Consider the following 12984-nt stretch of genomic DNA (forward strand, 5'->3'; position numbering starts at 1 on the left):
TACCCAAACAAGCCTAACGATAGTTCAAAATCCCTCCTCAAAATATGGAACTATGTATAATATATTTTCACTTCGAAATGGCACCAATGATGTCAGTATGAGTGTATGACGCTATAGTTCCCAAATTGCACCCAGCTAACATTCTACAATGAAATTTTTGCCAAATGTACAGTGTGAAACAAACATCTTGCGGAGTACTCCATCAGTCTATCTTGCGCGCAGTGAAACAACCTTTTTCATAGGGTTTATGGAGTTTAAATGAAAATGTATTATACTATTTACCCACTATATATGGAATCAATTAGTCCAAGTATTTGGATTATTTTCTGTTTTTTTGTTTAAGATAAAGAGATTACAATAGGTGTAGTAGCCCAATTCATGACCTGTAAATTTACATGTCGCCTGACCTGGATACAAAATAAGAATGGAACAATGGATAACAAGGTAGCACGTCTGCGGATCCCTAAAGTTACTTTGTGTACATAGCAACACGTGAAAATACGATGGTCATTGGATTGAATGTGCCATCAACAGATGAGAAGAACGAGAGGAGCTGCAATATAAAAATAAAGAGGGGGAGAATGAAAATAATGAAGGGAAAGAAAACGAAAAGGAGGTGTGAAGAAGAGATCTATATTCTTCGGAGACTAACGAGATCAGAGGGTGTAAATCTGGTTCACACAATATGCACCCCAAACTATCCTGCTTTATCCTAAACCAGCTCATAGGGGTCAGTGGTCACCTAGCATGTTAGGGCTTGAGAATTAGAGTTTTTTTTTTAGCATAGTTGAAAAATAGCATTTATATATAAAAATATAAGCACTACCAATATTTCTTCTTTTGTATAGCTAATTTGACAATGGACATGCAGTTGACAAGGGCATGGTGAGTTGGTATTATTATGCTTCCTTTCAACCCTTTTCAAATAAACCACAAGAAGTCAAGTCTTAAAAAATGAGTAAATAATGGAAACCAAATCCATAACGATCAATGGAAATTAAAAAAATTAAATCGCAATCTGTACGATCTTATTACACCATTAAAAGAATTTGCAGTAACCGAGAAGGCTTCGACGTGGATTACCATCTTATAACAGAATTTATTCTATTAATGAATTGAAAACAGAAAGTACTCGATGTTCAATTGTGTTCCCATCCACAAAAAAAAACTTTTTCAATAAATAAACATCATGGTGTTGAATATGGCACGGTTCTCTCTACATAATCAAAAGTAATAAGGTCATTTCTGTCAGCTTAATCCTTAGAAACTCTTTTTCTAATGAGTTCAATAATGCATCTAAGATCAACTAGATATATAACTTATTGATTCCATGAAAGTATATTCTACTTTAAGTGTAGCTCTCGTAAATTTGACGAAACAAGTGCATTTTTTCGTTGTCCAGAATTAATAGCGAGAGAAAGGAAATTAGAATCGGATCATATGAAGAGATGTAATGCAGACAATTAATCATACGGCTAGAGAACGAAATAGTTATAATTCAAATAGTATTGTCAAGAAACCTAGTGCTAATTATTTAATTAATAATTCCTCTACTTTTTACATTAGAATACTTAAAGCGTGTTCGACCTATTTTAAACAGCTGGTTACGTCGTTATGAGGGACCCATATATGCATGTTTTTTATTTTGTCAAGAACACTTGGCCAACCAATTGACCATTGGAATCACGTAAACAGCAGTCAATCTACATCCCATTAACAATTTGCATATCCAAGTCCCCTAGCTAGGACTTTTAAAAATTTCCAGACACTGACCATTTCGTTAGTGGTGATGTGCCAATTGGCCAAAACTTCTCGTTTGAGTTTTGATTCTTTTGAATAGTCAATAAAGAAGTAAAAGTGCAAAACACTAATCTTGAGGGAGGTTAAACTTTGATCTTGCCATACCAGAAACTATGGAAATAATTATGAGTTAACAAATTAAAATAGAGCTGATGAGCCGGTTGAATCGTAAACAACGAAAAGATAAATATATAATTGCGTCATCTCTAAATTTTCGAGGACGGTTCTATTGAAGTATATTTTTAGTTCATGCAGAACATTTTTCGAAGACGGTTCCATTCATTAACCTTAATTTTAGTTCATGTATCTATTATTGTATACAACTTTATACAAGTGATTTTGTTTTTAGCATGAATGTACGTGATGACTATGTTTGAAATGACACTTTTCCCAGCGTTGATTCCTACAGGCGCTCTAAGGATATTAATTATCAGCCATACACGTATTATTTCTTCCACAAAAGAGGAGAAGTTAATTAATTACAGCTCGAGGAAGATCCTCATTTTTTTTTTTGCTTGTTTGTCCCGTAACCAAAAAGTAAATAAGATAATTAAGAAAATAAAAATAAACAAAGGAAAAGGAAAGCCAAGTAAATCAAAGAACGTGCGTGTATTCCTTCTCTCTTCATTCATTTGACAACTAAAGGGTGGTTAGATGTGATTCACACTCACAGGTCAAAAAATTCAAAAGTAAAAATTGTGCTGTTGTATATCTTACAATTAAAGGCGTGAATTTTCGTTCAATGCAACCTAAAATCCATATCAGCAAAGAGCTTCTAGTTCTATCGCTTCGATCTATGACCCTTTCAATCCCCTTTTGATTAGGTGCAGTTGTCAAATATAATCCTGCTCGTACAAGCAAAAATTCACAAAAGTGATTTTTTCAACATAGGAGGTTGTTATTAAAATACATTACTTTACACATTGAACCATTGAGACTAAGATAGGAAAAGGAACAAGTTAAGAAATTCGAAGCCAACATCATATCGGTAAAATGTTTTGCTTGAGCAACTGTCTTTCTAGCTAGACATATTGTTTACCAACTTAAGTCCGTTAGATAACGAAATGCTGCTAACTTTCATTGAATGAGAAAAAACTATTAGCAATGTTCTCACGCAAACATAAAGAAAGCTAAGACTCAGCTACCATTGTATTGCATTTCATATTTTTATGAGTTGTGTCTATCTTTTCTACGTACGTGAAGAAATTTATATAATACACAAATAAGAAGATTTTAGAGAAAGAAGACTCGGAGAAGAACCCCCAAGAAGTTTTGTATATAAGGAAGAGTTTCCCTTCTCATTGTTTCATATCATCTATCATTTCATAACCTCTCTCTTAGATATGGCTCATCATACCATCTTCTTGCTGTCCTTTGCCCTTGTTTTTCTTGCTTCTATAGCTTCTGCAGCAGTTGTTGAACACACATTAAATGTAATACCGATTCCTCATCACTTCTCTTCATTTCTCATTAGCTTTTTTGTTACAATTGACAATCGTCATTTCGTATAGCGCCAAGGAAATTGATTGTCTTGTGTACTTTTATATATCGATCTCATATGCACATTTCAATACGTTATTCATCAACTGAATTTTCTTGAAAATGGCACGCCTTTTCTTTGCATAATCCGCATGATCATCAACTAGCGAGGTTGAAATGATTAGTATTTGGGGAGTTTAGCATGAATGCATGTTTAGGGCACTCATGCAACGTACATAATTAGTTATCCATAGCCTTTTCTTTTTAGTAGATTTGGACCATTTCAGTCACGGGCGGCCCAGTGAGTCCATATTGCTATTGAGTGGTCAAACGTCATTTGATGTGATCATCAGTTTGCCTCAAATGTCAAAAAACTCAAAATGATCGAACTGTCTCCTATTTAGTTATTTTTAATAATTAACTGTCAAAATCAAGTAGAAATTTTAGTAAACGTGCGCTGCTTCTTTCTTTTTTTTTCGCTAATCTTGTGCGCTGCTTCTTTCAGTATGTTTTTAGCATTATCCATCTCAAATTTTCTTCACTTTTCAGGTGGGAAACCTAACTGTCCGACGACTCTGTGGAGAACAAGTCATAACTGCAGTAAATGGAAGCTTTCCAGGACCGACCATTCGAATTCATGAAGGCGACCAACTCGTCGTTCATGTCCATAATAGATCACCATATAACCTTACCATTCACTGGTATATCTCGACTTAATTATAAAATGCAAGAAGTTGAATAACTAAGCCGCAGTTTCAAACATAATAACCAAATAAAACTCTGTCAATTAGCTTACTGATGTTTCAAATTTAATTGTTGTAAATGTACTTGGACTAATGAGTATTTGTGCAGGCATGGGGTATTTCAATTACTTAGTGGGTGGGCTGATGGGCCCGCTTATATTACACAGTGTCCTATAATCCCTGGAAATAGCTACACTTACAAGTTCAATGTGACTGGACAAGAAGGAACACTTTGGTGGCATGCACACGTCTCAGTTCTACGTGCAACAGTCCATGGTGCACTCATTATTCGCCCAAGGCGTGGTAGATCATATCCATTTCCAAAACCTTACAAAGAAGTTCCAATTTTATTAGGTAAACTTAACGTCTTTTGATCTATCTCTATTTCAATAAGGATGCATGTGGTTGATATACACAATTATTTACTCAATACCGTGAATCTTTTTTAAACTGACTAAAGTATTGACTTTGCTTGGATAATCAGGTGAATATTGGAGATCTAGTATTATGGATATTGAGAACTTGGCTATTGCCAATGGTGGTGCACCTAATATTTCAGATGCTTACACTATTAATGGCCAGCCTGGGGATCTCTACCCTTGTTCTAGCAACAGTAAGTTTGAAAAATCAAAGATGAAATGTGTACATACTGACATACTGTTCTTCAATGGCCAACTGACACTATTAGTAGGGCGGAATGAAACCTTTCGATTATAGCCCCTTTTTTCTACTTTTTAGCAAATTAAAATGTCCTAGTTGATCGAATTGGATTATAGATATGTTTTTGCCTTATATACTGTGGCTTGTGTCCTTTTCAAAGTTGCTGACTTATAGGTTTAAGAAAGTTTTAATGAACGCCTTCGAAAATATTCTTCAAAAGTTTTTATTGAGAAGTTCTGATACTATCAAATCATAACATCTAATCTGATGATTCCAAAGAAACATCGACTTAGATAGTTGGATGCCAATCTTGGCATTAAGCTCTATGCATGCGAATAAAATTGTGCCAAGTCTCCATGATTTTGAGTTTATTCTTTTGCCTTCACCTTTTGAAACTGATCGATGGATCACTTACGAAATCCTCTTTCTCTTTTGCTAGAAACATTTAAGCTAAATGTGGTACAAGGCAAGACCTACCTTCTCCGGATCATCAACGCTGCACTCAATAACCAGTTATTTTTCAAGATAGCTAGACACCGTTTTACTGTTGTTGGCATCGATGCAACCTACACCGAGCCATATGACACGGATGTTATAGTCGTTGCACCGGGTCAGACAACAGATATCCTCTTCACAGCTAACCAAGCTAATGGTGACTACTACATGGCCGCCAATGCATACTCCAGTGCACCCAACGTACCATTCGCTAATGGAACCACAACGGGCATTATCCACTATGAAGGTTCCACGTCATCATCGGCGCCTTTAATGCCAGTCCTGCCAGCCTTTGATGACACCATAACAGCACACAAGTTCTTTAGCAATCTCACTAGTCTCACAACTGGGCCTCACTGGCTACCCTGCCCAGTTAAGGTAGACAATCAAATGTTTGTAACTGTTGGGCTTGGGCTTGCTGATTGTGGGGCAAATGCGACATGTTCAAGTACTTTTCCTCCGTATCGTTTTGCTGCTAGCATGAACAATGTATCGTTTGAATTCCCATCAAGATTGTCGCTGTTGGAAGCGTTCCATTCTGGTGTTGGCGGAATTTACACCGAAGATTTCCCTGACCGTCCACCAATTCAGTTTAACTACACTGATACCAGATTAAGCTCAAACATCCCTTTGATGTTGACCAAGAAAGGGACCCGTGTCAAGAAGGTGAAGTACAATTCTACGGTCGAGATGGTGTTGCAAAACACCGCACTTCTTAGTATTGAGAACCACCCGATGCACCTTCATGGTTTTGATTTCTATGTGTTGGCTCAAGGGTTCGGAAACTTCAATCGTACTAGAGACTCGCCAAAGTATAACTTGAGGAACCCACAAGAACGTAACACTATTGCTGTGCCGGTCGGTGGTTGGGCTGTGATCAGGTTTCGCGCAAATAATCCAGGTGAATTTTCATTAATGCGTACAGTTTAAACTAGATTGTTGCCGCACTTCTTGGACCTATGTGCCTTCTTTGGGCTTTAAACAGGAAGTATAGGCCTAATCTACATTTTGACTTGTCTTTTGGGCTTTGGCGTGCCTCGGGTCAACTTGGGCGTTTAACGGTCCATTTAATCCCAACCAACCAACCTGTTAAAATATATTGGCAGGCCTAAGCCCAAATTTGGGAAATGAATATGATTGAAAGTTATATCCTCTTTTTTTTTGGTAACTGATTGAAAGTTATATATACTGACTCCACCATTTTTGACAAATTTAATGAACAGGGGTATGGTTCATGCACTGCCACTTGGACGTCCATTTGCCTTGGGGTCTAGCCACTGCATTTGCAGTGGAGAACGGACCCACACCCTCTACTACACTGCCTCCACCTCCTACTGATCTTCCCCGTTGTTAGAAGTTGTGCCCTGTTTTTCTATAATTTTTTGTTGATATAGTTCATTGTCTGATCATTCATTTTATTCTTATTGAAAGTTTGAAAGTGTAATAAGTAATGCAATGAAGCATTCAATATTGATTTTTATTTGTATGCAGTTATTTCTTGTATACATTCGTTACCATTGAAATAAGATTATACTGTTGGCTACTTTATATATTGAGCACAATTATTCCGTAGTCCTTTTTCTCTTCTTGAATATGAATTGGATACTTAATTAAGCAACGCGAAGCTCGAGCTCACTAATGACATTTCTGAACTTGATTCATAGTGTGTAGGTAAGACATGGAAAATGCAAAATATTCATAAGGTTAATTACTTTATCATATAAACTAGCTACTGTGCACGTGGTACCCACGATCCACAGACTTTTTTTTTAAAACTTATAAACTTTAAATTACTATTTTACCTTTCAAAAGTTAAAAAAATAATAAAAATATGAAATGACCAAAATGCCCTTACATCCACGCACATTCACTATTCACTCGACCCCTCGTTTTTCTATATATTAAAGATATATACAATGGCGGAGCCAGGAATTTCATCTAGACAGGGCACCACAGAATGTGACCACGATAAATTTCTCATAAGGAACTAGCCATTTTGCCCTGCCCATGGCGGAGATTGTTTATTTAATATTCCATTTATTATTTGTTTTTTTTTATTGGGAAGCCATACAAATAGTACAATGTAGATAAAGAAGATTAATGAAATGAATTGCAATTTTGAGTCGATGTCTCATTATCTTATCAAATCCTATATGGCATCCAACCTAACATACATAACAAAGATGCATGTAATTATTTATATTACCAAAATCTACATGATATGCAGTCTTGCAATTACTCCTGCCTGTATACTAATAATGTATATCAGACCGTGTCTAACCGAGTCAGAAGAATATATGTCTAACTTTGATAGATGGGACTATGGCTATTTCTTCCTCAACAGTCTCTGGGCAAAGATTTCCAAGTACACACAGCTGCAGAACACATAGTAAGACAATAAGACAGAGCAACACACACTTGGAAGTATTCATCATAATATCCTTTCACTTGAATTAATATACACTTGTCAAAGCCATGAATTAATCTCAATAATCACGTTATAGTGTATATAACTTTATTAAGATTATACTGTTGGCTACTTTATATATTGAGCACAATTATTCCGTAGTCCCTTTTCTCTTCTTCAATATGAATTGGATACTTAAGCAACGCGAAGCTCACTAATGACATTTCTGAACTTGATTCATAGTGTAGACTGTGACGGAGCCAGGAACTTGTTTCAGGGTTAGCCAGTATATTGTGAGCACTACAAATTTGTGACTCCAACTTAAACAATTTGTTTATGCACTAATTTGCATGTTTATTTCTTTTTACCTTTTTTCTATGACAAAAAGTTTTCTTTCTATTGACTACTAAATAATCATTGTTTACGTAAAACAAACAATTGTTAATTTATTCACTCATCAATTAAGTTAATTTACATAAAAATAGAGTGTCTAATTTTAAAAGTGTAGGAATGTAAGATCACAACTACTTGTTAGGTTAATTAGTTTATTGGGCTAAATATTATAATTATTTGAATAGGATAGTTAGTTAGTTTTTGTTTTATTAAATTATATAATAATTTTGGAAAAGTTGTCTATATTTATTTTTTCCTTTCTCTTTTTTTCCACGTCGAATAAAAAAATATATCACATATTCTACATATGTTTTCTAATAATTGGAGGAGCATGCAAGGAATAATGGGATAGGTTTATCGTAACACTTTCTTTCTTTGCACAAACAAAACTTAGGGCTATGGACCATGTGTTCCCCCAGGTATACGAAACACATTGAAGTCAAATTAGGAGAAAATTACCATATACCCCATAGACACCAAGTTTGAACAAATGAAAAACGTTAATTATTTTAAAGGCAAAAGTGACATTGTATAGGGGAGTTGTTGGTCAATGGTTTGCCAAGAGCTAGCACTAGTAGTATTTATTTTTCTTGGAATCCAGGGTACGCCAGGGTGTACTCTTGGACCCCCTTGTGTGTAGGTAAGACAGGGAAAATGTAAGAAATTAATAAGGTTAATTACTTTATCATATATATGAATATATACAGTGGCGGAGCCAAGAATTTCATCCAAATAGGGCACCACAGAATGTGACCACGATAAATTTCTCATAAGAAATTTCTCCACACAGTTTCGCTTTAGCGCAGGTTGCACTTGATTAGGGGGAGTATCTTCTACTACCACGGCTATGGGTGATTGATCAGGAATAGGCTACCTTATGAGGAACTTATCCATATCCACGCAAAAATCAATTGCATATCATCACTATGAAAAAAAATTTATTTATTCCTCAAAGGCTAACCGATTCACAACTTTACAAAACATGTCATTTTAAATCTTTTAAGTCTCCATTAGAAAATGTATTTTTGCTTCCAATCTCCCATAAACTAACAACATAGGCACTTCAGATATAGTTTATAAACAACTTAATATATAATTATGAAAGTGTAAGCACTCAACTGAAAATTAAGGCAATAGCAAAATTGAGTTTAGGAATGCTAATAATTAATTCTAGAAATTGGTTACATAAATAATAGAAAATGAAGTTTGCAAGAATAAAAAATGACAGACATGCATGGAGAGAAGAACTATAGGCCTATGGGTGTGCATAAATTAAATAACAACATATAGGTCATATATAGGTGGTTTGGGTAAGTTGCACACTTGCACTTAGGCTTTTAATTTCCTTTTTCTTTTGGATTTGGGTTGTGGGCCTAAGGCCCTACCTGGTACGTCCATGACTAGATCCGCCCCTAACCAAATTGGTGTTTTGAAAGTATAAAATGAAAATGAAGTATAACGCCTAATATATAGGAGTGACAAATTGTAGAACAAAGTCTCTTACTGTGACTTAGTTTTCAAGTTAGTGTCCAAAGAAGATTATGTATGGAGCAACTGGATAGCAGAATAATATGAAAAATCAGTACTTTTGGAAGTTAAAGACACCTAAAGATTGCTCTTGGTCCTAGCAAAACATCTTGAAAATAAGAGATACAACAAAGTCTCTTATAAAGTATAGCATTGCCAATGGAGAAGAAACTTGGGATGGTATGACCCATTGTGTACATCTACTCTGCTCATTAATATGCCATATGCATATGTTCTTTTGTTGGTCTCTCTAAATGCTAAAGTGAGTACTTTTATCACTAATGGATCATGGAATGCTATTATATTGTCCATAGCTTACCTGAAGGTGCTCTAAAAAAGAAGATCTTAGAAACTAAGATTAACAATTACCTGGAACATGATAAGGTAATTTGGACTCCCTATGTTAATGGTTTATTTTCTTCAAAAACTGCATATGATTCTTTGAGAGTTCCAAGAGAAAAAGTTGTTTTGTACAACATGGTTTGGGAAAAGTTTGTTATGCCAAAACATTCTTTCACGACTTGGCAACTCTTTGCCAATAATCTGCCTACCCAACCAAGACAAGCTGATCAAGAAAAAAGTGCTCACCCACTTATCATGTTGTCTCTGTAACAACTCAAGAGAAAACTCAAACCATTTTTTCTTTGATTGCTCATACTCAAACAACATTTGGAGCAGTATCAAGTCCTTTCTGGGTTTGAGTGCAACTACTCTCACTTCCAATATGGAGTAACACAACATTTTGAACTCATGTACATCTAACCCATCGTTGCTGAGATATACAAAAGTGTTTGTATACGTTGCAGTCTACTCCATTTGGTATGAAAGAAACTCAAGAAGGTTTCATAACACATCCCAACCATGGCAGGTGGTTTATACTATACTCAACTCATAAGTGATAAAAAGACATACTTGCAAGGATATTTGGCTTCCACTAAGTTTACCTTGATGCTAGAAACCTCATTAACAGAATTGGCATTACTGCTATTCAGATACCATGTTCGTGGACAAAACCAGTCGACACCAACACTGTCAAACTCAATGCTGATGGGGGCACTAATTGGTAGTAGTGTTGGCTCAGGAGGGATTATTAGAGATGGAAATGGTGATGTAGTGTTAGCTTACACTAGAAGTGGAGATCATAGCTCTGTCCTATATCAAGAGATGAAAGCTATACATGAATGACTTATTGGTTGTGAACTACTACATAGGAAAAACATTGAAGTTGCCTCTGACTCTCAAAAGGGCAATTTGGATTCTGAGAAAAGAATAGGGTGCATCATGGATGTGGTGGAACCAAAGAGCAACTATATGGGATATTGCACCTAGGATGAGAAAAATAGACTATGTACATGTCTATAGGGAGTCTAATTAATAGATTTGCTAACTACCTCGCAGCTCCAGAAATTGTTGATGGACGTAACTACTTTGTGCCTCACCTTGATGCTCAATTGCTCAAGATTGTGGAGGAAGACAAAATAGGAACTATATACTTAAGATCTTAATAAACCAAGGGGGATTGTAACCTCAAGCTTCTTAAAAAAAAAAAAAAAAAGGAGTAACAACCACTCTCATTAAATGTAATGTTAATTGGAATGAAGAAAAACACATAACCTTGAACATCCTTCATTTGTTTCATGGTTGTTTCTTTAATAGAGAAAATGAGATTCTTGTGGCTTGCCCAACCCTCTGACAATTATATTTGGAGTGTTGTTAAGAATTGAATATGGGTAGTCTTAAGGCATTTGAACCTGATAGATTCTAAGGTGCTTTCTACCAAAAATATTGGGATATTGTAATGCCTAACATTTGTTGTTTTGTTAAATTTTTTTTTCAATAATGAATCTCTTAACCCAAAGTTCAATGAAACTTTCATTACTTTGATCCCCAAGATCTCAAACCCTGATAACATTGCAAAGTTTAGGCCTATTAGCTTATGCAATTTTAGGTATAAAATTATATCTAAGATTCTGGCTAATAGGCTGAAAGCTCGTCTTCATAAGATTGTGTCTCTTTTTTAAGGGGCATTTATCAAGGGTAGAAGTATTGGAGACAACATTGGGTTGGCATATGAGATTTTTCATCATATGAAAAAATAAATAAACAATGCAAATAAAAAATGGGTGGATGGCTCTCATGATGGATATGGCTAAGGCATATGATAGAGTGAAATTTTGGAGAATATCTTTGAAAAGCTAGGTTTTAATGAGAAGTGGAGAACTTTGATCCATCAATGTCTCTCTACTGTTAGCTTTACTCCTTTGGAGCAAATTCTACCTAAGAGGGGTCTGAGACAAGGTGACCCATTATCTCCATATATGTTTATCATAGTATGTCTGAGACCTTATCTAGAATGATTGCTAATACTGAAAACAAACAAGATATACATGGTATGAAGATTAAGGAACTCTCATTCCATAACTCATTTGTTTTATGCAGATGATTTGATTTTGTTCTCTAAAGCAAATCTTAAGGATCGAAAAGAGGGCATCTTAAAAAAAATTCTCCATGACTATTGTGATGCCTCTGGGCAAAGGATCAATTTTGATAAATCAAGCGTGTTTTGTGATAACTAAGATTTGATGTGTAAAAATAGTGTTTCTACAATACTAAAGTCATGCTATCAATCAATAATAATACTCTTTAAACATATTAATATATAGGAGTAATCGTGTTCGATCCACTCTTGTTTGCACGTACTTGAATGCTAATCTAGAATAACTAAACTATTTCACTAATGAGAGTAATAATTTATGTTATGAAAACAGTAGATAAAGATGCTAAACAATGATTCACGATAAAAGAAAGATATAGAGAGGGGTAATTCCACCACGCGATTCAATTAGCTATTAGTTTAGTCATCGAATCGCTTTTCTTAATCCTTAGTGAATGTCAAGTTATCTCTAATCATGATTTTACTAGCATGAAATATTAGCACCCCCACAAATCTTTTTGATGGGGTTTCTAATCTCTAGTTCAACTCTTATGATTTTTATCTCTAAACAATCATGAGAATCAAACTTAAAATGTTATTCTAAACAACAACCATTCTAGTTAATCAATTATCCTCACTTGGCTTCATTAATCCCTTCTAATGGAGGTTTTATTCTTGTGTCATCGGATTGAAACTACTTAAACAATAAACTAAAGACATTAAAGTAAAGAGAATTGAATTGAATTAAAAAATTCAGCTTTTATTGAGAGGTTTTAATGGAGGCTATAAACCCTAATTCTAAACTATACTAAACTAAAGAAAGGGGAGAGAGATACCTAATTAAAACTAAACTAATGAGGGAGTAAGGAGTGTTAAGTTTAGCCTTAATCCTCTTTATATAGGACATGATTAGGTCATATTTGCATACATAGGCTTGAAAGGGGGACTTTGGGCCTCTAATGTGAGCCTAAAGTCCATTAGGTTAAGTCTAAAATGGCTAATTCTATTGGAAATTATTTTAATACCCTTTTTGTCTACTTTAACAG

At 35.1% G+C, this 12984-nt stretch overlaps 1 protein-coding gene across 1 annotated transcript; it reads left to right on the forward strand.

The window, feature by feature from the left end:
- Positions 1-2949: 2949 nt before the first annotated feature.
- Positions 2950-6725, forward strand: LOC147486430 (laccase-7-like). The gene is made up of 6 exons (XM_086571565.1): positions 2950-3233; positions 3829-3980; positions 4132-4376; positions 4507-4635; positions 5122-6078; positions 6401-6725. The coding sequence occupies exons 1-6, from the start codon at positions 3144-3146 to the stop codon at positions 6529-6531; spliced, it is 1704 nt and encodes a 567-aa protein (XP_086427691.1). The 5' UTR covers positions 2950-3143; the 3' UTR covers positions 6532-6725.
- Positions 6726-12984: the final 6259 nt, after the last annotated feature.

This window comes from Coptis chinensis, chromosome 7 (assembly GCF_015680905.1).
Source record: "Coptis chinensis isolate HL-2020 chromosome 7, ASM1568090v1, whole genome shotgun sequence".
In the NCBI taxonomy this organism is placed as follows: Eukaryota; Viridiplantae; Streptophyta; class Magnoliopsida; order Ranunculales; family Ranunculaceae; genus Coptis; species Coptis chinensis.